The sequence below is a fragment of the Lathamus discolor genome, chromosome 18 (genome assembly GCF_037157495.1).
Source record: "Lathamus discolor isolate bLatDis1 chromosome 18, bLatDis1.hap1, whole genome shotgun sequence".
Classification (NCBI taxonomy): domain Eukaryota; kingdom Metazoa; phylum Chordata; class Aves; order Psittaciformes; family Psittacidae; genus Lathamus; species Lathamus discolor.
Genome location: NC_088901.1, coordinates 2,411,746 through 2,434,584, shown reverse-complemented (window position 1 = coordinate 2,434,584; position 22,839 = coordinate 2,411,746). Strand labels below are relative to the sequence as shown.

Here is a 22,839-nt window from a genome sequence, read left to right as displayed (position 1 = left end):
CGCATCCTGCACACTCATCCCCGCTGTGCCGGCCTGAGGGCTCTGTTGGAGCCCACCTTGGCAGCGTGGCAGAGCTCCCCAGCTGGCTGCGGAAGCAGTGGCATGGGCAGCCAGAGGGGCTCTAGGTTCCTGCTATGCTCTGCACACGCCAGGATGGATGAGATGAGCACCCCGAGAATTGTCCCCAAACCACTTCCTGTGCTCATGGGACCCCCCCTGTAACGTCCTGCAGGGTCAGAGGGATGCCTCGGGGGTGGCTCAGGGTCCGGGGTCGGTCCCTGCTCAGCTCTCCCTGTGTCTCCTTCTCTCCTTGCAGCTCCACCAGCGCCAGCGTGGCAGCGGCAGGGGCTGATCCCGGCAGTGTGGGGTGCTACGGGGCAGTGCCCTCCCTGTCCCCCCGGCATGGATTCATCGCTCCGGCACACCAAGGCCAGGGGCTTCGTGTCCAGCGCAGAGCTGAGCATGAAGCAGTCGGCAGCGGGTGCCGCAGGGCCCGAGGGCAGGGCCCGCTTCCAGAAGGTCTCGCTGGTGTCCCGGCGGCTGGAGAGCGCAGGGAGCGTGCGGGGCCGGGAGGGGAGTCCCTCCCGCGTGTCCCTGCTGCTGCAGGCCTGGGAGCGGGAGATCGTGGAGAAGACGGCGCCCGGCCCCGCCGCCCCGGCCCGCTCGAGCTCCGCCAGCCTCCCCAGGGACTGCGCCGCGCACGGACCCATCTTCTCGCAGGTCTATTCCCCCGCGCAGAAGCCGCGGCGCCAGGACGAGCGGGGCAAGGTGGGCGCTGGCGGCGGGGACGGCATCGCCCCGGCCGGGGGTGCCCCGCGGGACGTGCCCGTGCACAGGGAGAGCTACGTGCACGGCACCCTGCTCCCCACCCGCGCTGCCGAGCGCAGCGCAGCGGGGCCTGGGCCGGCTCCTGGTGCCCCGTGCGCGCCCGGCTGCGCCCCTGCCCTGCCCAGGGCCCGGCAGGTCACGGTGCTGCGGAGCGGCAGGGATGCAGCCGGGCCGGAGCCGGCGCTGGCGGAGGGGAGGGAAGCCCGAGGCGGGGTGCACGGCGCTGCTGGTGCCGCAAAGACGGCGCCGCAGGAGCAAGCGCGCAAGCAGGACAGCAATGGCTCCGCGGCGGCCACAACGGGCAGCGAGAGCTCACCGGGCGCTGTGGAAGCCACCAGGCTCCTGGCTGAGGGATCCCCCGGGGAGAAACGCTCGCTGCAAGCCCAAGCCACGCCAGTGATTGCAACCTTGAGAGGTGGCGACAGGCCTGGGGACCCACAAACCAGTATAACCAGCTCCCCACAGGGTCCTTCGGCCGGCGCCGGGGGCCAGGCTGGCCCGGCTGCTGCGGGAGAGGGAAGCTCAGCAGACAGGGATGGCACCACTTCAGCAATGCCACCGAGGACAGAGAGCCCCCCCGGAGCTGGTGGCATCCCTGAAAACCCCTCCTCGGAGGCAAGCGATGGCCCAGAGCCTTCATCCAAAGCATCTCCAAAGGCTGAGCTGGACTTGGATGGGGGCAAGATGACAGAGGACCCCCAGGGCACAGCCCAAGAGCCCAAGAGCAGCCCAGAGCTCCCTGCCAAGCCCCCCGCCCCTGATCCCCCAGCTGAGACCCCCGTGAACGCAGCCGAGGAGGACCCCGAGCTGCTGGTGGACATGGAGATCTTTGTGGACACGCTACGCAACATGGAGCCCTCAGAGATGCGCAAGGCACCCAAGACCCTGCGCCCGCCCCGGCCGTCGTCGCTGGGCCGCTGCGCTGCTCTGCCTCCCATCGAGGAGGACCGCGTGGCCCCGCGAGCCACCATCTCCCTGCCCGAGGCTCTGCGGGAGCTGCTGGCCCGGGGCCCCGTGGGGCGGCAAGAGGAGATCCCAGAGGAGGAGATTGTGAACCCCTACCTGAGCCCCGATGAGCAGGCGCCAGGAGGGGCCGTCAATGGGGTGCCCAGGGACAGCGCGGGCTGCAATGGCCGGGTGGAGGGGGGCTCGCTGCTGGGGACACTGAGGCAGGTGGGGGCAGAGGAAAAGGGTAAACCGGTGGCTGAGAGGAGCCCGCTCTTCCGAGGGAACGTGCTCAAGGGCATGGCGCTGCTCTCCCACTTCTTGGAGCACCGGGCGGCAGCGGCTGATGAGGGCAAGCCCTACTCGCGCCTGGACAACAGCGTGCTCTACAGCCGCTTCGTCTCCCCCAGCACCGCCCCACTAGAGCTGCCTGGCAGGGATGGAGCGGTCACGGGCTCCTCCAACCCTCGGGACCACAATGGGCTGGGCCCTGGTGACCACCCCAGCCCGGAGATGGCCGTCCTGGAAGCCCCAGGTCCTGTCATTGAGGAGCCAGAGAGCACCACGGCCCTGTGGCCTGCTGATGTCTTGGTGAGTGGACCTCGGGACGCGGAGCCTGGGGAGGTGGTGGGGGTCTGAACCTTGGAGCATCTTTCCCTGTTCCCAGCATATGGCTTGAACGTCCCATCAGGGAGGCCAAGGGGTGAAAGCCCCTGGTGCGACAGGAGGGTACCAGGATGGGCAATGGAAGGGCACCAGGTCAAGGGATGGGAGGGTGCCAGCACAGGTCACAGGAGGGTCCTGGGGCAGGCAGGAGGCCGATCCCCAAGTGCAGGAATGCTCAAGGTGTGGCTGCTCGGGGCGGTGGGAGGGTTTGGCAGACGCCAGACGTGAGGCTGCAGCCACAACCTCCCTGGGTTGCGGCGAGATGGCTGCTGCAGCCGACGTCCCTCGGTGCTCCTCATGCGCCCGTCTCCTTGGCTCTTCACAGCAGGAGGACAAGGAGGGCTTGGAGAAGATCAACACCAGACCCGGCAAGGTACAGGGAGCGCGATGGGGCTGGGCTGGATGGCGACGGCACGGTCGGTGTGGTTTGGTGGGCTATGGCAGCACCTCTCTGCTGTGTCCCCCCCTCCCAGATCATCCTCTTCTCCGAGGCCGGCTTCGCGGGCAAGAAACGGGAGATCTGGGGCGATGTCCCCGATGCCACATCCTGGGAGCTCTCACACACCATCTCCATCCGGGTCATCCGAGGCGGGTAGGGGACAGCTCTGGGGCCAGGACGTGTGGCGAGGACAGGGAGGGAGGGTTTGGCCGGGGCTCCTGCATTCCCTGTGCCAGGAATGGCAGCCAGCTCCCAGCCTGGGGTTCAGGAGTGACCATCGCACCGGTGCTCATTACTGCAGCTGCACCCCGGCATCGCGGCGGTGGCAGGGTGGTGGCGGGATGTCCCAACCCATGCTGTGCCTCGGGGCTCCCGATGGCTGCAATGGGTAAAAGCAGGGTTCTCCCCCTTCCTTCCATCCTGCTCCAGGTGGGTGATGTACGAGAAGCCGCGGTTCCACGGGCGCAAGTGCGTGCTGGCCGAGGGGGACGTGGAGATTGACAACCCCTGGGCAGCCTATGGGCAGAGCGGGCAGCCCCACCGGCCCTTCCGCATCGGCTCCTTCAAGAGGGTGGTGCGGGTGAGCAAAGGGATCCCCCCCGAGCTTTGCGCTCACCCCACACCTCCCAGCACGCAGCCAGCGGGGGGTGCTGACCCCATAACGCTGCTCTGCTCCACGCCAGGATTACCGGACCCCCGAGATCAGCCTGTTTGCGGAGGAGAACGGCGAAGGCGCCCGGCTCAGGTTCACCGACTCGGCTGAGGATACGCGCACACGGGGCCAGGCGCTCACTGCTGCCTCCATCATCGTCCACTCGGGCCTGTGAGTGGGACCATGGGGCTGGGTGGGTGCTGGGTGGGCTCCAGCAGGGGCTGGAATGAGCTGTGATGCTTTCCCCCCTTTCCCCAGCTGGCTGGTTTACTCCAAGCCTTTCTTTGATGATGATCCCTATGTTCTGGAGCCAGGCGGCTATCCCAATTTAAAGGCTTGGGGAGCAAAGGACCCGTCCATCTGCTCCATGCACCCCATCAGGCTGGTGAGTCCCGGTTGCTGGAGCGCGGTTATTGGGGTGCCGGGGCCGTTTCCAGCCCTGGGCATGACAGGCAAGAGCATCTCCTGGTGGTTTGTGACTCACGTCAGTGAGAGCTTGGTGTGGAAATGTGCTGAGCGAGGCTCTGGGAAGTGCCTCTGTGGGTTAGAGGTGAAAGAAAGCAGTGAAGCCAAGTCCGAAAGAGCTTGCTCTTGAATGAAATGGCCCCAAAAGCAGCTCAGGCTGTAAAGGAGGAAATCAGTCCCTGTGCAGCCCCCTCCTGCACCACAGCCTCATGGGGGTCCTTCTCCTTCCAGGGCTGCCCCGTGGTGGAAAGACCCGGTGAGCCGCAGGTGAGCACTGGGCCAGCACCCCAGAGGGACATGGGACCGGGATGGATGTGGGACCCCATTCACCCTGCCCTGTCCCCAGGTGCTCATCTACGAGGCTGTGGGCTTCCAGGGTCGCAGCTTCACCATCAGCAGAGATATCTACGACCTCAAGTGCCTGCCCGGGCCCGCGCTGCCCACTGTGGGCTCCCTGCACGTCCTGGGTGGCTGGTGAGTGGTGTGGGGCCGGCCGGGAACGTGATCCTCACCCAGGGGAAAAGGCTCGGAGAAGCTGCCTGGGGATGCGGGATGGACACAGGCAGCCTGGGGGACAGGGCGGCACTGGAGCAGCGTGGATGGTGTCCAAAGACCTCACTGCCTGCGTCTGCTGTGCCACAGCTGGGTCGGCTACGAGAAGGAGGGCTTCCGCGGCCACCAGTACCTGCTGGAGGAAGGGGAGTACCAGGACTGGAGGCAGTGGGGTGGCTACAGCAAGGAGCTGATGTCCTTACGGCTGATACGGACGGTGAGGGCAGGGCTGGTGGCGTTGCTTGGGGATGGACCCAGCGTGGGCAGAGTCAGCACCCCTGGTCCCGTCGTCCCCCAAAGGGAGCCTTCCCTGCCTGCATCAGGCATGGCCTGAGATCCCCCCCGACTCATCACACACAGGGGTCCAGGTGCCCAGAGCTGCTCCCTGGGGTGCCTGAGGCCGGGCAGAGCCCTGACTGCAGGTGTGGAGAGCGCCCGTTCCCCATCCCCTTCCCCTGACAGACCGAGGCTCGCGGGGGGGCTCCTTCTCCCTGCAGGACTTCTCTGACCCGGTGCTGGTCCTGTTCGAGGCCATGGACTTCGAGGAGGGCCCAAGCGTGGAGCTGAGCGAGGCGCTGCCCGACACGCAGCTGGCCGGTTACGGCACCGTCACCCAGTCCATCCACGTGCTGAGCGGGGTGTGAGTGGGGAGCAGGGGGAGAGGGGGGCCAGGAGGGTACCGGGGGGTGCAGAGCCAGCACCCACGCTCTCCCCGCAGGTGGGTGGCCTACGAGGGCACCAACTTCTCGGGGGAGCAGTACGTCCTGGAGAAGGGGGTGTACCGCAGCTGCGAGGACTGGGGAGCCACCGACTGCCGCATCGCCTCCGTGCAGCCCATCCTGCAGGTGAGAGCGGGACCCACCGGTGCCACCGGGCTGGTGGGGGCCAGGCTGGAGACAAGACCCCAACCAGCCCCATTCTGTCTGCTTCCAGGTTGGGGAACACAACCTCCATTTCGTCTCCAAGGTCGGAAGTGGCAGATGGGGAGGGGGACGTGCCCTCCCAGGGGACACGGACCCTTATGGGGTGGTGACGATGCTTTGCCCCCCTCACCGAGCCCCTCTGCTCCCCTTCCTCAGATCCTGCTCTTCTCTGAGCCTGACTTCCTAGGGGAGCACATCGCCTTCGAGGAGGACCAGGATTCCCTGCCCGCCGCCTTCATCCCACGCTCCTGCAGAGTCCGTGGAGGCAGGTAGGATGTCCCAGGGCCTCTCTGCCTCCGTCTGGGATGGGAACAGGGATGTCACCCCGGCTGGCAGCCCTGCAGGCACCTCTGGGAGCTCCGCAGGAGGGTGGGCAGGATGAGGGTGCTGGGCCACAGGAGGGACGGACGCCAACCACGATGGCCACATCAGCCCGGGCGCGCTCCTCCCCGCAGCTGGATCCTGTTCGACGGGAAGGCCTTTGCTGGGGAGCAGCACGTGCTGTCGGAGGGCGAGTACCCCACGCTCAGCGCCATGGGCTGCCTCTCCTCCACCTCCATCCGCTCCTTGAAGAAGGTCCCGGTGGTGAGTCCCGGCCTTTCCATCCCTTCCCACCGGCTTCAGGGCAGACGCACATCAGGCCCCATTTTCCCCTCCCATGGGGACCTCCACTACTGGTTCTCCAGCCTTGGATCCATTCTGCACCCATGGGCGCTCACTCCTCTCCCGGTCTCTTCCCCCCACCCGCAGTTTTTCTCGGAGCCCTCCATCTTCCTGCATGGGCTGGAGTGTTTCGAGGGGAAGGAGATCGAGCTCAACACCGAAGTGCGGAGCCTGCAGGCAGAGGGCTTCAACAACCACGTGCTGTCGGTGCGCGTCAAAGGCGGGATGTGAGTGAGCCCCAGCCCTGCTCTGCCCTGCACTGGTGGGTACCAGTGGCCCATCCGGGGCTGACCCCGCTCTGCCCATCCTGTCCCTGCAGCTGGGTGCTGTGCGAACACGGCGACTTCCGAGGGCGCCAGTGGCTGCTGGACTGCACCGAAATCACCAACTGGCTGACGTACAGCGGGCTGCAGCACGTGGGGTCCCTGTACCCCATCCGCCAGGTGAGCCCCGCCTGCCGGAGGGGACGGGGCACTGCCAGGGTGAACCCCATAACCTGGCTCACGTGGAGCTGGAGCGGGGTGAGCTCCTTCCACCCAGCGGGGGTACCTGGGGCTGGAGCAAAAAGGGTTTCTCTCTTCTCGGGTGCGAAAAGGGTTTCTCTCTTGGCAGAGACGCATCTATTTCCGCATCAGGAACAGGGAGCTGGAGCTCTACCTCTCGGTGCCTGATGATGTGGAGGACATGAAAGCGGGGCGGGTGGTGGTGTCCAGCCTGAGCGAGGAGAGCAACTCCATCTGGTTCTACGAGGATGGGCTGATCAAAAACCAGGTCAGGGCTCGCGCGTGGCAGCCAGCACTGCGGAGGGGACCAGGGGAGCCCCTGTCAGGACTCCAGCATCTGACCCCAGCCGTGTCCCCAGAGATCGGTTGATTCTCTCCTCTCCGAGTCTTCCTTGGAGATGTGAAGGTGTCTCTGCCTTCCCTGGGGAGTTTGTGTCACCCTCATCATCCCCACCTCTCACTGAGGGTTTTGTCCTGCTCATCCCATGTCCCACGCCAGAACCAGCTGCATTTCCAGGGACACCCCTCTGAGCCCCAAGGCTTTGCGCTGGGTGGATGCGACGGAAAGGATGGGACTGACCCATCCACTGCTGCTCCTTGCAGGTGGCCCCCAACATGAGCCTGCAGGTCATCGGGCCGGCCGGGAAGGGCGCGAAGGCCGTGCTGTGGTCCAAAACCCGGATGCCACGCCAGACCTGGAGCATCGATTCCCAGGGACGAATCCGCAGCCAGATGTTTGAAGACATGATCCTTGATATAAAGGGTGAGACCTCAGCACCAGCACAGGAGCCACTTACCCAGGGACCCCCCAAAATGGGGGGTTTTGCCTTAAAATGGGGCACCCACCCCTTCAGCACCTTCCGGTCTGTGCCCTCCTAAACCCACGCATTGCTCCGCAGGTGGCCGATCCTACGACCGGGACCATGCCATTGTTTGGGATGTGGCCGAGGAAAGACCCACGCAGACCTGGGACATAGAGGTGCTGTGAGGAGGTGACGTGTGGCCCTCGCACCCGGTGTCCCTGTGCCGGGCTGGGTGGCCTCCTACGCCCCCCCCCCCACATCCCAGACTCTGCTCTGCTGGCATTGAGGGACACCCTCATCCCCTCCATCATGAGCAGAACCTCCCGGCTCCCTCCTGGAGAGCCCCGTGCGTGCTTCACGAAGGACCCCATGGACATGACCCTCTGGAGAGCGGCTGAGCCCCCTCCGCACCGGCTCCGGACTGTATTTATGTACGTGTGTAAGATACAGCCCTCCTCCGGGGCCAGCACTGCCTGCGGGCTTGGTGTCCTCGTCCTTGCCACAGCCGGGCAGCGCTCAAGCTGGGGAACTGCCCCCCCCAAACCAGTTCCGGACCTAATCCTGCTCCCAGGACGGGAGCCCGGTGCCCTCTAGTGTTCATGGGCCATCAACAGCACCAGGGCCCTGGGGTTTGAGGAGGGAAGCAGGGGCCAAGCTGTGCCCCTGGGGGCTGCTGGACCCCACCAGCTCCAGGCTGTCCGTGCTGCGGGCTCGGGGTGCTGCTCTCGTGTCGCCCCAGGGTGAGCGCTGCACCAGCTGAAGGGCTGGATCGTGGCTCAGGTCGCTCACGTCTGAGGTCTCTCGGTCGGGTCTCTTCCACTCGGGTGAGGTAGGAGCTCCCCAGGAACGTGACTCAGAGCCAGAAGGGACACGGGGTGAGAAATCCACTCATGGAGCACTCCCATCCTTGCTGCTGGGGAGAGGAAACGGCTGCGGGCAAGGGCCTGGTTTGCTGAGCAGGTTGAGCCCAGTCTGGGAGAGTCACTGACTGCATCGGGGCAGTGACCCTGCCGCAGAATTGGGCAGTTCTGGCAGCGACAGCCTCCCCGGGAGGCTTCTGCAGCAGACTCACGGCACCAAGGCCCTTGCATCAGGTGTCTGCAGCGAGCCAGCGGCTGCTCCGGCTTCCAGCAATGGCAAACGTCCACCCTTATGCTGCCCACAGACCTGCCTGGGCAGCAGGACAGGAGAGCGGCCTGTGCTGCTCAGGGATACGGGGCTCCGATGCGCTCCTCTGCCAGGCCAGCGGGCACGTGGTTACCGTGGGCCTGAGCCCAAACCCCTGCCTGCAGGCAGGGTGGCAGGCACACAGACACCAAGTACCGCAACCCCGTTCCCTTCCCATGAAGAGGTGGTGCAGGGAGGAGGGAACCTCCAGAGAATGGGGCAGGGAAGATGCTGCCACCCTGCATGGCCTGAGCTGGGCCTGTGGAGCCGCGGACGGACATGGATACACACAGGCTCTGTGGGCAGGGATACTGCCGGGGGGGAGAAGCCTCACAGAGCCCCCGGCACCAGAAAGACCCAGCCCGGCTGGGAACAGCTTAACCCCGTCACCCGCTCTTATATACCCACAGCCAGCCCGGGATTGGCCAACACGGGGCTCATGGCAGCGCCGGATTGGTGGGGAGCACAAGCCCCTGCGCGGGATTGGCCAGGACTCGCGGCGCGGTTGAGAGCAGTGCTGCAAGGGGCCGCCCGGCCGGCAGGGGACGCTGTGTCCGCACCGGGCCCGTGTCCCCCCCCTCGTCCCCCCGGTGCCGAGCGGCCCGAGCCCCGCGGCGCAGCGAGCCCGGCGCCGCTACACAAGCGCTTTATTGCTCGGAGCCGCCGGTCCCGAGCTGCCCCCGGGGCCTCGCTCCCAGCCGGGGCAGCGGCGGGGCTTGGCTCCGAGGCGGGGGAGCGCGGCAGGGACCGCGGTCATGGCTTCATGTGCGAGAGGCCGTGCGGGGCGCGGTGCGGGGCGAGGCGGGCGCTGCCCGCTCAGTGCAGCCGCAGGAAGAAGGCTGCGGCCAGCCCCAGGGTGAGGCAGAGCAGGGGCGCGGTGCCGCAGGGCGGGCTCAGGCTCTTCGCGGAGGGGTTCAGCGTGGTGTGCGGGGTGATGCTCAGCCCCTTGTCCACCTGGCTCAGCGCCTGGAACAGGAAGCGAGAGTCAGGCACGGCTCCAAGGGGCAGCGTGGGGTTGAACCCAACTAAAGCCCCCCCCTCGCCCCGGCTGCCCTGGGTGCAGAAGGGAGCCAGGGCGCTCGTCCTCCTGCCGCCAGCAGCCTCTCCTCCGTGCTCGCGTTTGGGGAGCAAAGGGAGCTGCCCCTCACATCAGTGCCCTGCCTCTAGCCACGGGAGGGAAGCAGAAGCTGGGGTGGTCTTTGCCCCTGAGACAGCTGCTGGGAGGAAGCCCTGCACAGAGGATGTAGAGCTGGGAAACACCCGTGCTGGAAGCCAAAGGGAGGAGGAAGGACCCTGGTTCCCCAGGGGTAGCGCAAGTGGGGAGATTGCAGTCAACGTGTGAAATGTAATAGTCGGGATGGTGATTTCAGAGCAGTTTCCTTTTGTTCAGATCAGCACCTTCCAAACTAAGATGTTTGTTTGAATCTCTCCTGCCCCGGATGCACAGAACCACTCCTTTCTAGGGACTCCTGGTGTAAGCAGTTAAAGGTAACTGCAGTGGCAGGTACTGCCCTGCCCGGCTGGAAAAGGGACAGCCATACCCCACCAGGCTGCTTCGCTCCTTGGGTCACTGCGGAGCGGGGACAGGGCCAGGGATGGGACCCCAAGGCCCAGCTCTGCCCCTTCACAGGCACCCTTGTGCAGGGCAGGTGTTAGGCTGGTTTGCCCAGCCGCAGATCCGGACTCTCAAAAGGCAAATGCACATTAGGTAAATGTAAAGCAGCAGGACACAGCCGTGTGGGGTTTGAGAGTGAAAAATTAGCACAGATACATCTGGTCCCGTTACCAACACACTATGAAACAAGCACATCTCCCACCTGCTGCTCTGAATAGCAAGCACCCTCCCCGAAAGCACCAGCACCTTATCCCTCCCACAACACAGTCCTCACTGAGCAGAGAGCTGACAGCCACCAGCTTGGCACTTGACCTGAGCCCCATGGAGGGAAGGAAACTACACCCCAGTGTGGAGAGGTGAGAGGAAACCACACAGCTATGTGCCCACCCGGCATCTCCCCACAGCCATCCTTGGCATCCCCACACCAGGCACAGGCTGGGGCCAGCAGGCAGAGAGGCTGCAGAGTGGGTGGAGAGCAAAGTGCAAAGGTTACAGAAATAAGTGATGCTCTTGAGTAAAAAAAAGACATTTAAAAAAGCAATCTATGGAAATATTTAGACCTTACAGACCACAGCGCAAAGCTGATGGTAAGACAGCGAGACTTGAAGTCAAATAGAATCATAGAATGGTTTGGGTTGGAAGGGACCTTAAAGATTCAGTTCCAACCCCAAACACTCAGGTTGCCAGCTGAAGGCAGAAATTCTCCCCATGGTTGAACCCTACAGCCCCCAACTGCCATAACAGCCCTGGGACAGAGCCAGCTGGACCCTGCAGCTTCTGTGTGCCCCACGCCATGGGGTTTCTCTTACCATGCAGAGGAAAAGCAGGGTGAGCAGGAGGAGCAGGAGAGCGCGCTGGAGGGGCTGCATGGTCAGGGCACGCAGCTCGCTCTGTGCTGTGACACTTCCTCCTCTGCTCGCAGTGATGGCAGTCAGAGGCTTTAAGCACAGTGGTGGCCCCGTCTCATCAGTCACACCTCCTTCCCTGCACCAGCCCCACCACCTCAAAGCGCTGTTTGAAACCAGGGTGAATTGGGGAAGTCACATCTGCTGCCGGCGCTGCGAGGAAGAGGGTGGAAGTCAGCGGGGGGGGGGGGGGGGGGGGTGCTCCAGGCAGCCACACCACCGTACAGCCCTTTCAGCCTCAGTTCTCCGCAGCCATCGATCTCCATCGCCCAGCACAAGAGCAGCTCCTGCTCCACACCACGGCCACGCAGCCACCAACTCCAGCACAAGCAGTGAGCATCTGGCCCTGCCTTTTGCCACATCACGAAACACCACCTGCAGCATGAACCCCTGTGTCCGAGCTCTGCTTCTCCCTGTCCTGTGCCCTACACCCACGAAGGACTGACAGTGGATATGGGTTAAACCCCTTCTGGATCACTGGGAGGGTTCTGCAAATTGTGGCCAACATTTCAACCACAGAACAAAGCTCTTTCCATGCAACTGGGGCAGGAGCTGGGTTCGAGCTCTGAATCTCAGTTACATGCGTGGGGGTGGTCTGATCTGGGTAACAAAGAGGGAAACGCTCCATTGCAGCCCCACAGTATCCATCTCCTCATGAGCAGGCCTCGGAGCTCCCTCACCCACTCAGCTGCAGTAGCAGGAAACAGATGGGATCTGGTTATTTTAAGATGGTTTGAACTAAGGTAGTGAAATGCGCCAGGCTCATCCGGCTGCTGCCGGGTTTTGCGTTGCTGAAGCACATCACGGCGCAGAGGGGAAGGCTCCTCTGCTGCAGAGCCTCACGCAATGTCGTTATCTTTGCAGCTCATGAACACATCAAAAGGAGCCTCAGGAGCAGGCAGCATCCCATCGAGGAGCGATAAACGGGCCTGCTCGCTCCGGCGGGGGAGCCTGAGCTCTCCGGAGCAGCACGGACGCGCTGGGCAGCACCAGCGAGGCAAAACCAGCGTGCGGGGAGCGGGCAGCGCCCGGAGCAGCGGGGATGGCAGCAGAGCGTGCACAGCGAGCGGCGCCCCAGGCCAGGCCCTGCCGCACTTGCGGCTGCGAGCTGAGGCCAAGGGCGTGCAGAGGGGGCTGAGGGAGGGGAGCGCGGTCCTGCCCCGGCACTGGGGGACGTTTGGAGCGCTCCGGGTCCCCCCCCTCAGAGGGGGCACCCCCGGGGCTTGTCCCTACTCCAGGCCCCGGCACGGCGGTGGCGAAGGGGCCCCCGCGGAGCTCCGTGCCCGACCTCAGCAAGAGGGAGGCAGAGCGGTGCATGCTGGGATGTGTAGTCCCCGTCCTGCCTCGCCCTCCACGTGACCAAGGCTGAGCCAATCGCAGCGGCATTCCGTCGCCGTGGCAACCGCCTGTAAACAAGATGGCGGCGGGTGAGTGCTGCGGGGAAGCGGGGGGACCCCCATAGAACACAGCGGGGTGCTCCGGGTGCTGCCACCCGCGTTGGGGCCCCCAGGACCCCCCCACAGGGCGGTACCTGGTTATCCCCGTCGTTTTGAGACCGTTTTTGCTAACGATCCTTCCTACCGGCCTTCTGGGCCCCACAGGGCTGCCCATGGCAGTGACAGGATCAGAAACAACACCGGCACGAACAGAACTCCCCCAGTTCCTTACCTGCTGCCTCCGGGCCGGCATCGATCCCCAGCGGGTACCAGGGGTATTGGGCGGTCAGGACTCACAGCACGTTTGTGCTTCCTCAGGTTCAAGCAGAGCAAAGCTGCTCTCTGCAGCTGCAACAGCGCCTTTTGAACTCCAAAAAGTTACCCCGTTGAGCAATCCTCACGAAGTTCCTGAAGCTGGGCTTTATTTTACATGTTATCCCCTCATACAGAGCTGGCCAAGTTCTTTGCTTCCACTGGGAAGGCTTTTCTTGCCATCCTACATGTTCTGCAATGGTTGTAGCTCTTTTTCTCCTACACGTGTCCAAAATCAGATAAGAAACAAAAGGTTTCCACATCCTCAGCAAGACCTAGAGCACATTAAAGCCTCATCTATTTTTACAACTCTATTTTAGGTCACATCCTTCCTACTACATTTTAGAGCAAAATCCCTCTTTCCACTGCCAATGAAGCTTCTGTTAACCCCAGGGTGTTGGGCTCTTTGTTAGAATAGCTCAATATTACCACTCGGTGCCTCACAGTGCAGGCAGGATGCTCTGTACCAGTGTCACAGTCTCTTTCTGCAAGCCCCATTTCATGTTCAGATTGCACCTTCCCTTGGGTCCTGGCTCATAACAAGCCCCCACATACACTCACTAGGTTCGGAGTGCCTATGGGACTGAATGGGCCACCCTGCTTTCTCCTGCCATCTCCTCCCCTCAGCATAACCCCAGTATTCCTTTACCTGCTTGTGAAGAAGTTGCAGCTGAAACACTGACCTGTTTTCCTTCCTTCATGCTCTTCGTGCCTCTCCTCAGAGGATGCCAGCCTGCCTCCTAGGACAGAGAATCCAGAGCAAGGCAGCCTCCCCTCATGCTCGAAGGAGACAACACTGGAAAAGAACACTCAGGGTAAAAGTCCCTCAATGATCAGGGGTTTCTGGGCCATCACAGTCTGTCAGTGACAGTGTGGGGGGCTCAATACCCCAGGCCAGGGCTAATTCCCCCCCTGTCACATACACTGTCAGTGATACAGCCATCTCCCTAAGGAATTCCTAGCCAGTACCCCCCAAAGGGACCCTTGTCCTACCTGCTCTGGCAGAAGAGGAGTTCTTGCATGGGGTCCCCTGTGGTGCAGAGGATTAAATAACAGATTTGTGTTTCAGACACAGCTCACACTGACATGGAGCTTGAATCCTCCCTGATGCAAAAAATCACTCTGTTGGAACAAAAAATAGCGGAGCAGGCGCAAGAAATCCAACTGAAGGTAAAAATCCTGCCCTTACTGAGCCTGTTTTGTGCCCTACTTTGACGGTAAAGCCACAGGAGCATTACACCTCTCAGACCTAGTTTGCCTGAACCAAGCTCATCTGCAGCCTGCTCTGTTACACAAACAAGCCTTTTCAAAGCACCAGAGCAATTGTATTGGTCCTTGGGTTGGGAGAACAAACAGTCCCAAATGATGACTCTGAGCACGCTGTCACTGGTATCAGCTGTTGGAATTCAGCCTGGGTTTTCCTTTCGCTTTCCGAGACAACAGCTGCTCATACAGCAGAGCCAGCCTGGGGCAGACCCCTCTGCATGAATGCAGCTTCCAATAAATACCCTTTTGTGTTTGGTTTTAAAGAGGGGGCTGCAAAGGTGCTGGTTTCATTTCTAGATCAGCTAGTTCCTATAGGTCAGAGCACGAACCTGAGCAGGAAGCAGGGAGCAGGAGCCTGGGTGTTTCCCCACAGCTCTTGTGCAGATGAAGGAGGGGGAGATCGGTCAGTATTCCCTCACCTATTCTTGGAGCAGTGTATTTATATCCCACACCCCATTTGAGTCTAATTTGTGAGGTGGTACAGCCTTTCTGACCCTGACTCTGCCTCTCTCTGAATGGGGTGAGAGGATGTGCATCACTGACTCACCTAGCCAGGACTAATTGTGCAAACTGTGCCTCAAGGTCTTGAAGGCCAAGGAACTAAATAAGGTCATTATCTGCTCTGGTCCTGAAGGATAGGAGGATTGCTGAGCTTGAAGAGAAGATGAAGACCCTTCAGAAAGAAGAAGGTAAAGATTATTCTACCCTTGGTGCCTTGCTCCTACCTGTGGGAGAGTACAGAGCTCCTGGTACTGCAGCAGAGCAGTGGAGATCTGCTCTCTGAGCCATCCTTACCTTAAAAGCCCAAGAGCCTCTTCAGTGAGTGGTATCAGTTACACAGACGTGGTGCCTTCTGCCAAAGCAGATCCACACTTTATACCCACATCAAGGCCAGGTTGGACGGGGCTTGGAGCAAGCTGCTCTAGTGGAAGGTGCCCCTGCCTGTGGCAGGGGGTTGGAACTGGAGGAACTTTAAAGTCCCTTCCAACCCAAACCATTCTATGATCCCCTGCTCAGCTTTTCTGGTGCAGTGCAAAACACTATTTCCTGACCTATTTTCTGTGGGTTGCTAAGTTTCCATGAGCATAAACCAACCACACAGGAAAACAGCCAAAACAAACCAGTAAATACTGCAGAGTTCAAACAGGCTGGAAACCAGAGCTACTCACAGCTGAGCAAACACAAAACTCTGCTTGGGATCCCAGGGAGGATTCCAGGTCCAGGCTCACTTGTCCTGGGAGGCAGCCTAACTTCAGATTGAGGCCAACTGTGCATGAGTTACTGGAGGTCTTTTCCCCCATTCAGTTCCTTGGAATCCAGCAGCTTCTCCAGCTGAGCCCAGACGTGTTTCCTACAATGGCTGACCTACCTTGTAAGCACGAAGCTGGAGTAAGCTCTCAATTTCCTGAGCAGAGAACACAAATATGCCTGTCAAACCACAAGTATGTGTTTTATACCTCATTGTGCATTGTTCTAGCCATTCAAGCCCAGGTTTCTCAATCCAGCTTTAGTGGGCACCTGCTAATTTTCTTAATAGGTCCCTTAAGACTGAGCAAGCAGAGCAGTTCTCATTGTTTAATTGCCAGCAGCACCACTCACGTCAACCTCCTGCAGCAGCAAGCTTCAGCAGTACCACCCACAACTACTTTAGTCTGGCAGCATCTTTATCAAACTGCTGCAGGTTGAATTGTCAGGGATCAACATGCAGAGTTCATGTTCAGCTCCTGTGTCTGATGGACTTGAGTAGTGATGGGTATAGTCAGGTACTGCTGGAGCATCCATGCCATGTGACACAGGTTATCTATAGCTCTTCTTTAAGGTTGTACATATTAAAACCAAGACTTCCTTTTCAGATGCTCCTGACTCATTCACAACAGAGGAACTGGAAATCAGGTGCCTTCAGCTGCAGTTCCAGGTCTGGCAGATGGAGGTGAGACACCTGCTTCACTTGCTCTAAGCCATCTGCACCTCTGGTTTGAGATCACTGCAGTCCCAGGCTGCACAGTCTTTTTCAAGCTGCCACTTCTATCACCACAATTCACCACCTCAGCCCTCTGAAAACAAAGAACAAGTTGGATGGGAGCTACAGGGCAGCAGGAAATGATATCCAAACATCTGTGCCTCCTGCAAGCCTCTTCATTTTGATTTCTAGGACTATAGAAATACTCTTTGCAGCTACTACAGCCCTGGGAGACTACTGTGCACTACAGATACTTTCATTCTCCCTTTTGCCTACTACTAGTAGAGCTGCTACTACTACTGGCCCCTGCCAGGGCCAAAGAACCCCAAGAGAAACCTTCTCTTTTACCTCTCCTTCTGCTTCTCACGATCTTAGCTGACCACTCTCAGGCTTCCATTTCTAGTTCCGTGAAGCTCTGGTCCACAACACTGCCTTGTGCTTTCCTCTCACAGCGGTTTCTGAGTGACTATGGTCTGATATGGGTTGGAGAGAGACCTGAAGAACTGGAAGATGTGGAATTCCTCAAGGATGAAGAGGAGCTGCCAGGAAGGAGCTTCTGGAAGCCAGGTAAAGCACCAGCACTCCTTGCTGAAGCAGTTATCCTAACCCCCATTGCATGCTTAGAGAAGTTGTGATACTCCCCAGAGTAGATAAGCAGCAAAGACCCAGAATCTGCATCTTCAGAATCTGTGATCCTGTGCTGAGGTCTTCACCTCAGCCCATCTCAGGGACAGAGACACAGAGCCATTGAACAGGAGCTAAGCCAGGCAGAACACTAGTATTTTATACATCTATATTTTGTAAGCCTCACTTCAGGGATGAGGAGAGAACCCAATGACTCAGCCATTTGGAAGGAGACCCTCAAAGAAGGGTCTCCTGCAGAGGTCACATACCCTGAATATTTGAAGCTTGATTGCTCCAATAACACTGACATAAAGTGGGTGGAAAATGGAATCACTTTGTGTATATTGTAGCTCTAGTAACCTACCCATATTGTCTGGTTCCATCAGAGATTACTGTTTGCCTTTCCTCCCAGCCAACACGTGAGTGGTTTAATAGAGACCTGTTTGTGGAGGATGGGGTCCAAGCATATTTGGCAATGGCTTCTTAGGAAGTGGTAACAGAGGGGGGAGAAAAAAAGAATACTTGGGCTGTAGAGCCAATGATACTTCCTAACTGCTATGCAAATATCAGCAAACTGCATCTCCCTCAGATGCAGGAGGGGAGAAAAGGGGGGAAGCAGCAGACATTTTCACTGTTTTCAGCTCATGCTTTTCAAGGACTATACCCCAGCCCTCCTTTATCAAATTGTAAAAAAGCAGAACAGAAACCACCAAAGGCTTCACCCTCTCATTTCCTCTTCTCTGATGTCATTCTTCTGTCCCATCACCACTCTTACTTCTCCACCTTCCCCGAGAACACAGATAAACATCCTCAGCAGCATCCCAGCAAGAGAGTGCAACCTGCAGGTGGCAAGCAGTAAGCACCTGCTCCTGTTTACACTGGCATTTCCCCAGGGAGTCTGCCCTGATCCATTTATCCATCCCACTTAATCCAACCAGTCTGTTCTTCACCGTGTATTTTACAGCACCACATCAAGGGACAACAAAACACTTCGGAAATTACAACCAAAGACAAGGAGCTGAGCGTGGTCTCTAAAGAGCTGCTCTCATCTGGAGATGTATTAGCTGGCAGCAAAGGGCTGTTTCCTTGCTGCCCTGCCCCTGCTGTTTTGCACACACACCCATGTAAACCTGGCACTGTTGTACCACAGCAGCTCAGCGTTGTACCACAGCAGCTCAGCGTTGCACCACACTTTGCAAAAGCGTGAAAGGTAAAGCATGGAGAGGCAGCAGAGACGGCACCACAGTGTCAGGGCTCAAATGCACCTCAAATTCACATAGAGCTGAAAGCTGCTGAGCTGGTGTCCCGTTCCCCATGTAACTCTGGTCCCTCTGTTGCAGGTGAAGCAGTTGTTCCCCAGCACCACATTGATTTTGATTTACTCTTGGAGAAGGTGAAGGATCTGAACTTGTTGGCTGGAGAGGGCATCTCTCACATTGAGCACAAGCCTGGGGGAGCTCGGCTCAGGCAGCCAGAACCCCTCCCTCTCACGCTGTATCAGAATGGGATTGTCATGTTCAGTGGACCCTTTCGGCCCTATGAGGACCCATCCACACAGGTATGGAAGGGGCTGTAGGGGAATTAGACTTAGAGCCATCCTGTAATAGTGTTCACTAAGCACCAGGAAAGGGAACCGATAGGAATAAGACTTGTGAGTTCATCTCAGTCCTAAAGAGGAGCATCTAGCAGAGACCACCAGCTTCTCACCTGCATCCCTTTAAAGGCTAGTATGTCTTTGTGGGGTAGTTTTTAAGAGATGAGATTCTGGGTCTTTTATGTAGACTTTTCTGCACAGCAATAACACCACAAATAGGAACAGCCCAGAAGGAATGTATCAGCCATGAGATAAACAGAAAGCCTGAGGTATGCCCACAAGCTCTCATTTCGTTTCAGCAATGCCTACAGGATATTATGGATGGCTATTTCCCTTCGGAGCTGCAGATGCGTTACCCTGATGGCATCCCATTGCAGGTAAAGCAGTGCAGAACTTGTTCAGGTTTTCTCAGCAGTCTGATGGATGCTCCCCAGAGCAAGTTCAGTTTGAGGTTTCTGGAGGCAGTAAGACTATATACATCAAGATTAACTCTGTGCAGGAAAAGGGTGGCTGGGAACACACCTGCTAGAGCCGTTACAGGAAGTGAGTTTTTCTACATCAAGAGTCAATGATTGCTCTGCCTCAGTGAACCTTGGCTCAGAACAAGACTTCTGAGAGCACAGCAGGCTCTGTAGTAGAGAAGCAGCATGTGCATGTGAAGAGCTGTGTAACAAAGAAGGGGAGAAAAGTTCTCAACTAGTTCCCATGGGAAAGCTTTTAAAATAAGATTGAGCAAGTATCCATCAAGGAGGATGTTAGAGAGTTCCTTTTGCCACAATTCCAATGGGTTTGGCCACCTGAGGTTCTTCTAGGTCCCACTTTTTGATTTCTCAGAAATGGCAAAAAGCCAAGGCCACCTTTCCAGGCAGGAAGCAGGCAGAGAGCCTGAGAGGACTCTGATCTTGGTCTTTACGTGCATCTAGCCAGAGGGGTGCACATACCCTCTGCCACGAAGAAAGCAGGGCAAGGATGAGGTCAGGACAGGCAGGGTGAGCTGTAGGTGCAGTAGGTAGAAAGTCAGCTGGAGTAAGGATTGTGCAAAGCTCTCAGGGCTGTGGTTCCCTATAATCCATGCATAGCTGGCACATCTGGAAGCCACAGGACACTACAGTAATCTGATGTAAATACACACACAGAGTGCACCCACCTGTGGGTTGTTCAGCCAATGTAAGAGGAACAGAAGTGGAACCCAGACACACAGGGCTGGTATTTACACAGCCTGCCCCACTGCTGGGTGCATTCTGCCTGCCTTGGTTCATTGGAGCCCCCTGACACTCCCCACTACAGCCTCTCACTGCCAGATCCCTCTCCAAGCCCAGCCTGCTGCTTCCACAACACTTTCCACCTGCAGAGCCTTTGCAGGTGGGAAAAGGTCAGGTCCAAGCACATTTCTTATAACTGGTGTAAGTGCCTGTGGAGCTGGATGAACAACTACCCTGCAGTCTGGGTGGGCCATCCCAGGAACCTGGGGGATACACAAGGATTTGCTTTGTTAGAGAGCCTATAGGAGCTGAAAATGCATTTCACTTGATCAGCTGGAGCAGCTTCCAAGGAAGCAGCTTTCACAGTTTCACCTGGGGTTTACAGCTCCTGGTTCTCATTGCTGTGGTTTATTGTGCTTTGATGCAGTAAGAACAAACTTGTCCAACTGTTAAGATCTGCTTATGGCAGCTGGCCTTAATTCAACAGGTCACTGACAGAAGGGACATGGTATTTCAGGAGAGACACCCTCCAGGGAGTTTTCCTGGTCACGGCCAAGTGGTTGGCCATTCAAAATCAAGTGAGGCGCAGGAAACCACCCAGATCCCAGGTAAATTCTTAAACCTTTGGTTCTCCTACAAGCTCATTCTGTAAAGGTGGATATCTTCAGGCCAGACTGATCTTTAACTATACTGAATATGGGATGATTCCTCTTCAGGCTTTCATAAGAGAATATGGGACATAAGATCAGGTCCCAAATTCCCTATTTTGCTTCTGGACTCCAGAAGTCTGTAAGCAATACCTGGCAGGGCTTACATCAAATGCAGTCAAGTCGTACAGACAGAAACGAGTGGGTTTGTGCATGTGTAACTAAACAACCCAAACACGTGCACTGCCCATCAGCAACATCTTCCTGTTTATACGAAACTGTACTACTTGCTTGCTCATCTCAAGGCACTCACAGACAGAAGCTGTGCTAAATGTTTCCTTTATCTGAGTAGTAAAGAAAACACAACTGTCCATTGGCACACCACAGAAAAGGGAACAGACACCTACAAATACACCCTCACGAAATGGAACATTTTCCAAGTCTAAAACCTGGCATAGTTTCAGTTTTCCCTGTTCACAGCAGGGAACTGGGTTTCAACCTGTTGTGCATCCCAGCTGTGTGCTGCACATGCTGCACAGCTGCTCACTGCTGAGGTTGACAGTGGAACATTTAATGGGTCACAAAGTGGGACGAACTTCAACAAGGGAGACAGAACCAGCCCCAGCGTGGCTAAGGGAGGTTAGAGCTCTCTCTGTCGGCTGTTGCGCTCTCTCATTGCAAACCCAGCCTGTTCTGAGGGCAAACTGTTTGTCATAAAGGTCACACATGGACACATCTCTCTGCTTCACTAGGTCCCAAAGCCTCCCTGGAACAGCTTCTCAATGAGCTTTCCAAGCCCTTGAAACACACAGAAGAGGCAACTGGTGCCCACAACTCAGCCAGAGCAGCACAGCAGGTATGAGCAGATCCCCCAAACACCTAGAGAAGGTGCCAGCAGTGATTCCATGGGCTCATCACCCTACACAGCACCAGCACCCCTTTCCTTGGGCCCCTCTGAGCTCTGCATAACCTCCTCCTCCCAGAGAGGCTCCATCAGAGCACACGTGGCACCCTGGCACCTTCTCGTGGCTCTGGCTGCTCTCTGTGCAGAGCAGGCAGCAGTGACACTCACCTGCTTTGGTTTCAGGGCTCTGAAGGGGTGCGCAGCAGCAAAGAGATCCTGGTGGAGACACCCAGGCTGCCTGCCCTGGAGAGGTACAGGAACAGCCCCTGCCCTGTCAGGCTCTCATCTTCCTCCTATTATTTCCTACTTCCTCCTCAACACTGTGGGTTTCTTTCAGGGGTTTCAGTTAAGGAAGTATATGGAGTCATCCCTTTTCCACCTTAGAAATAGAAAGAAAGGTCAAGGTTGATCTTTTGGGAAGAGCACTAAATTGTTCATGGCAAACTTGCCATCTTTTACAACTCCAACAAAAAGCTTCTGTTGTTCAGACTTCTACTTGCTGCTGTGAAATAGCTTTCTCAACAGCAAACCAAAGCCTCAGAGTTTGAAATTATCTAAGAAACTGTTTGTGATCAAGTTAAATGGGAGAATGCTGCCAGGAGAGTGATGCCCAAGTGGGAGGTCACACAAACAGCACTTTTCCACTCAGTCTTCTGGCAAGACAAGACCCAAATAGCGAGTGAAAAAAAATAACAACCCAAGCAGATTATTTTTAACCAAAGAAGTAGGGCAAGGAACTTACCAGACAGCCTGATCTACATTGAAAGAGCTAAAAAAGGTCAACAACCCTCTTCTCAAGGCACCTTTAGGCAGGGAAAGCAAAAGCAGTGGTTTGCTCTGTGGGTTGGTCTGCTCGCACACAGTCATCTCAAGGACATTCCTAGATGTGAAGCACCTTCTCCCTGTTGAGGTGACCCAGGCTCTGCCACCAGCACAGCACTTGCTCCTCAACTGATGAGGTTCTCTCACCTCCAGGGTGAACATGGCTGAAGAGGCTGAAGCTCCTGCCCCTGGTGTCTGCACTCTCCGCATCAAATCAGAGAGCGGGGAGCAGACGTACATCGTAAAGATGCTGTTCACAGAGACCATCGGGGACCTGCGCCAGCACCTCGCCCGTGCCAGGTAGGCCTAGGGCTTGCTCCCTTCCTTACCCAGCTCCATAGAGCCCTAGGGAAGGTTTCCAAGCTGCTGCTGAAGGCCCTGGAGCTGTGCTTCAAAGACATCAGCCCTAGCTGAGCAGGGCTGAGGGTTACAGCCCCAGGAGCTGCTGGCACCCCCTGAGACGCTCTCTAGGCAGCACTGCCAGGGTCACACTCAGCTCACAGCATTTAATACCCACCCTTGCCAAAAAGCTGACACAGGCACAGATAAACCTCTTCTGTTCTCTCAGAACTGCCACCTGACCCAGGTCCATCCCTGCCTTTGCCTGCTTCCAGCCAACTATTCCCACCATTCCCAATGTGGTGGTGCAACCTGGAAGCTGAGCTGCAGCCTTCAGTTTGGCTGATGGATCTGCTGCTGGATAAACACCCCACTTTGCTCAGCCAGCTCTATATCCCAATGGATTTAATGCTGCCCAAGGGCTCTCACACCCCTCTGGGAACAGTTCCAGATGTCTGGGGAACCCCTTTGCTCTCCTCTCTTCCCACTCCTGTTGCAGGCCATAGCCCTGGCCTCAGCCTGAGCCCAGGATGAGCTCACTGCTGTTGAGATGCAAAAGCCTTCTTACCACTGCAGCTGCGCAGCCTGGAATGGCCACTCTGTGCCT

The 22,839-nt window shown here is 58.0% G+C and overlaps 2 protein-coding genes and 2 long non-coding RNA genes across 7 annotated transcripts in view; 2 read left to right on the top strand and 2 right to left on the bottom strand.

Annotated features, from left to right (window-relative positions):
* Positions 1–402: 402 nt before the first annotated feature.
* On the top strand, positions 403–7,632 carry CRYBG2 (crystallin beta-gamma domain containing 2). The gene is made up of 19 exons (XM_065697582.1): positions 403–2,364; positions 2,765–2,812; positions 2,913–3,031; positions 3,308–3,458; positions 3,562–3,701; positions 3,789–3,915; positions 4,227–4,262; positions 4,342–4,469; positions 4,638–4,764; positions 5,045–5,187; positions 5,266–5,392; positions 5,481–5,513; positions 5,627–5,739; positions 5,926–6,055; positions 6,221–6,360; positions 6,453–6,576; positions 6,746–6,904; positions 7,240–7,399; positions 7,536–7,632. The coding sequence occupies exons 1-19, from the start codon at positions 403–405 to the stop codon at positions 7,622–7,624; spliced, it is 4,056 nt and encodes a 1,351-aa protein (XP_065553654.1). The 3' UTR covers positions 7,625–7,632.
* Positions 7,633–9,236: 1,604 nt separating this feature from the next.
* Positions 9,237–11,319, bottom strand: LOC136023286 (uncharacterized). Its single transcript, XR_010616539.1, has 2 exons — positions 11,031–11,319; positions 9,237–9,572 (listed from the first exon to the last, which is right to left on the bottom strand). It is a non-coding gene; the product is annotated as an uncharacterized LOC136023286 (long non-coding RNA).
* A 515-nt stretch (positions 11,320–11,834) lies between these two features.
* LOC136023287 (uncharacterized) overlaps positions 11,835–22,839 on the bottom strand; it is a 12,822-nt gene continuing 1,817 nt past the window's right edge. Inside the window, exons 2-6 of one of the 4 annotated variants that reach the window (XR_010616541.1) lie at positions 21,240–21,450; positions 13,868–16,194; positions 13,558–13,670; positions 12,795–13,093; positions 11,835–12,532 (exon numbers count right to left, since the gene is read on the bottom strand). This is a non-coding gene — a long non-coding RNA (uncharacterized LOC136023287). Of the gene's footprint in view, positions 12,533–12,794; positions 13,094–13,557; positions 13,671–13,867; positions 16,195–21,239; positions 21,451–22,839 lie in introns of those variants that run through there. The other 3 variants (XR_010616543.1, XR_010616540.1, XR_010616542.1) reach the window with 3 other exon arrangements.
* The window catches only part of UBXN11 (UBX domain protein 11), an 11,208-nt gene continuing 1,968 nt past the window's right edge, over positions 13,600–22,839 (top strand). The window contains 13 exon segments of the mRNA XM_065697591.1: positions 13,600–13,632; positions 13,634–13,663; positions 13,665–13,695; positions 13,950–14,044; positions 14,775–14,829; positions 15,994–16,070; positions 16,553–16,667; positions 18,065–18,282; positions 18,618–18,695; positions 20,008–20,128; positions 20,920–21,023; positions 21,255–21,337; positions 22,056–22,193. Of these exon segments, the coding sequence (XP_065553663.1) occupies positions 13,600–13,632; positions 13,634–13,663; positions 13,665–13,695; positions 13,950–14,044; positions 14,775–14,829; positions 15,994–16,070; positions 16,553–16,667; positions 18,065–18,282; positions 18,618–18,695; positions 20,008–20,128; positions 20,920–21,023; positions 21,255–21,337; positions 22,056–22,193 (1,178 nt within the window).

Coding starts and splice junctions, on each gene's coding strand:
- CRYBG2 (XM_065697582.1), top strand. CDS start 403: ATGGATTCATCGCTCCGGCACACCAAGGCCAGGGGCTTCGTGTCCAGC. Junction 2,365..2,764: donor TGTGGCCTGCTGATGTCTTG/GTGAGTGGACCT, acceptor GGCTCTTCACAG/CAGGAGGACAAGGAGGGCTT. Junction 4,263..4,341: donor AAAGACCCGGTGAGCCGCAG/GTGAGCACTGGG, acceptor CCCTGTCCCCAG/GTGCTCATCTACGAGGCTGT.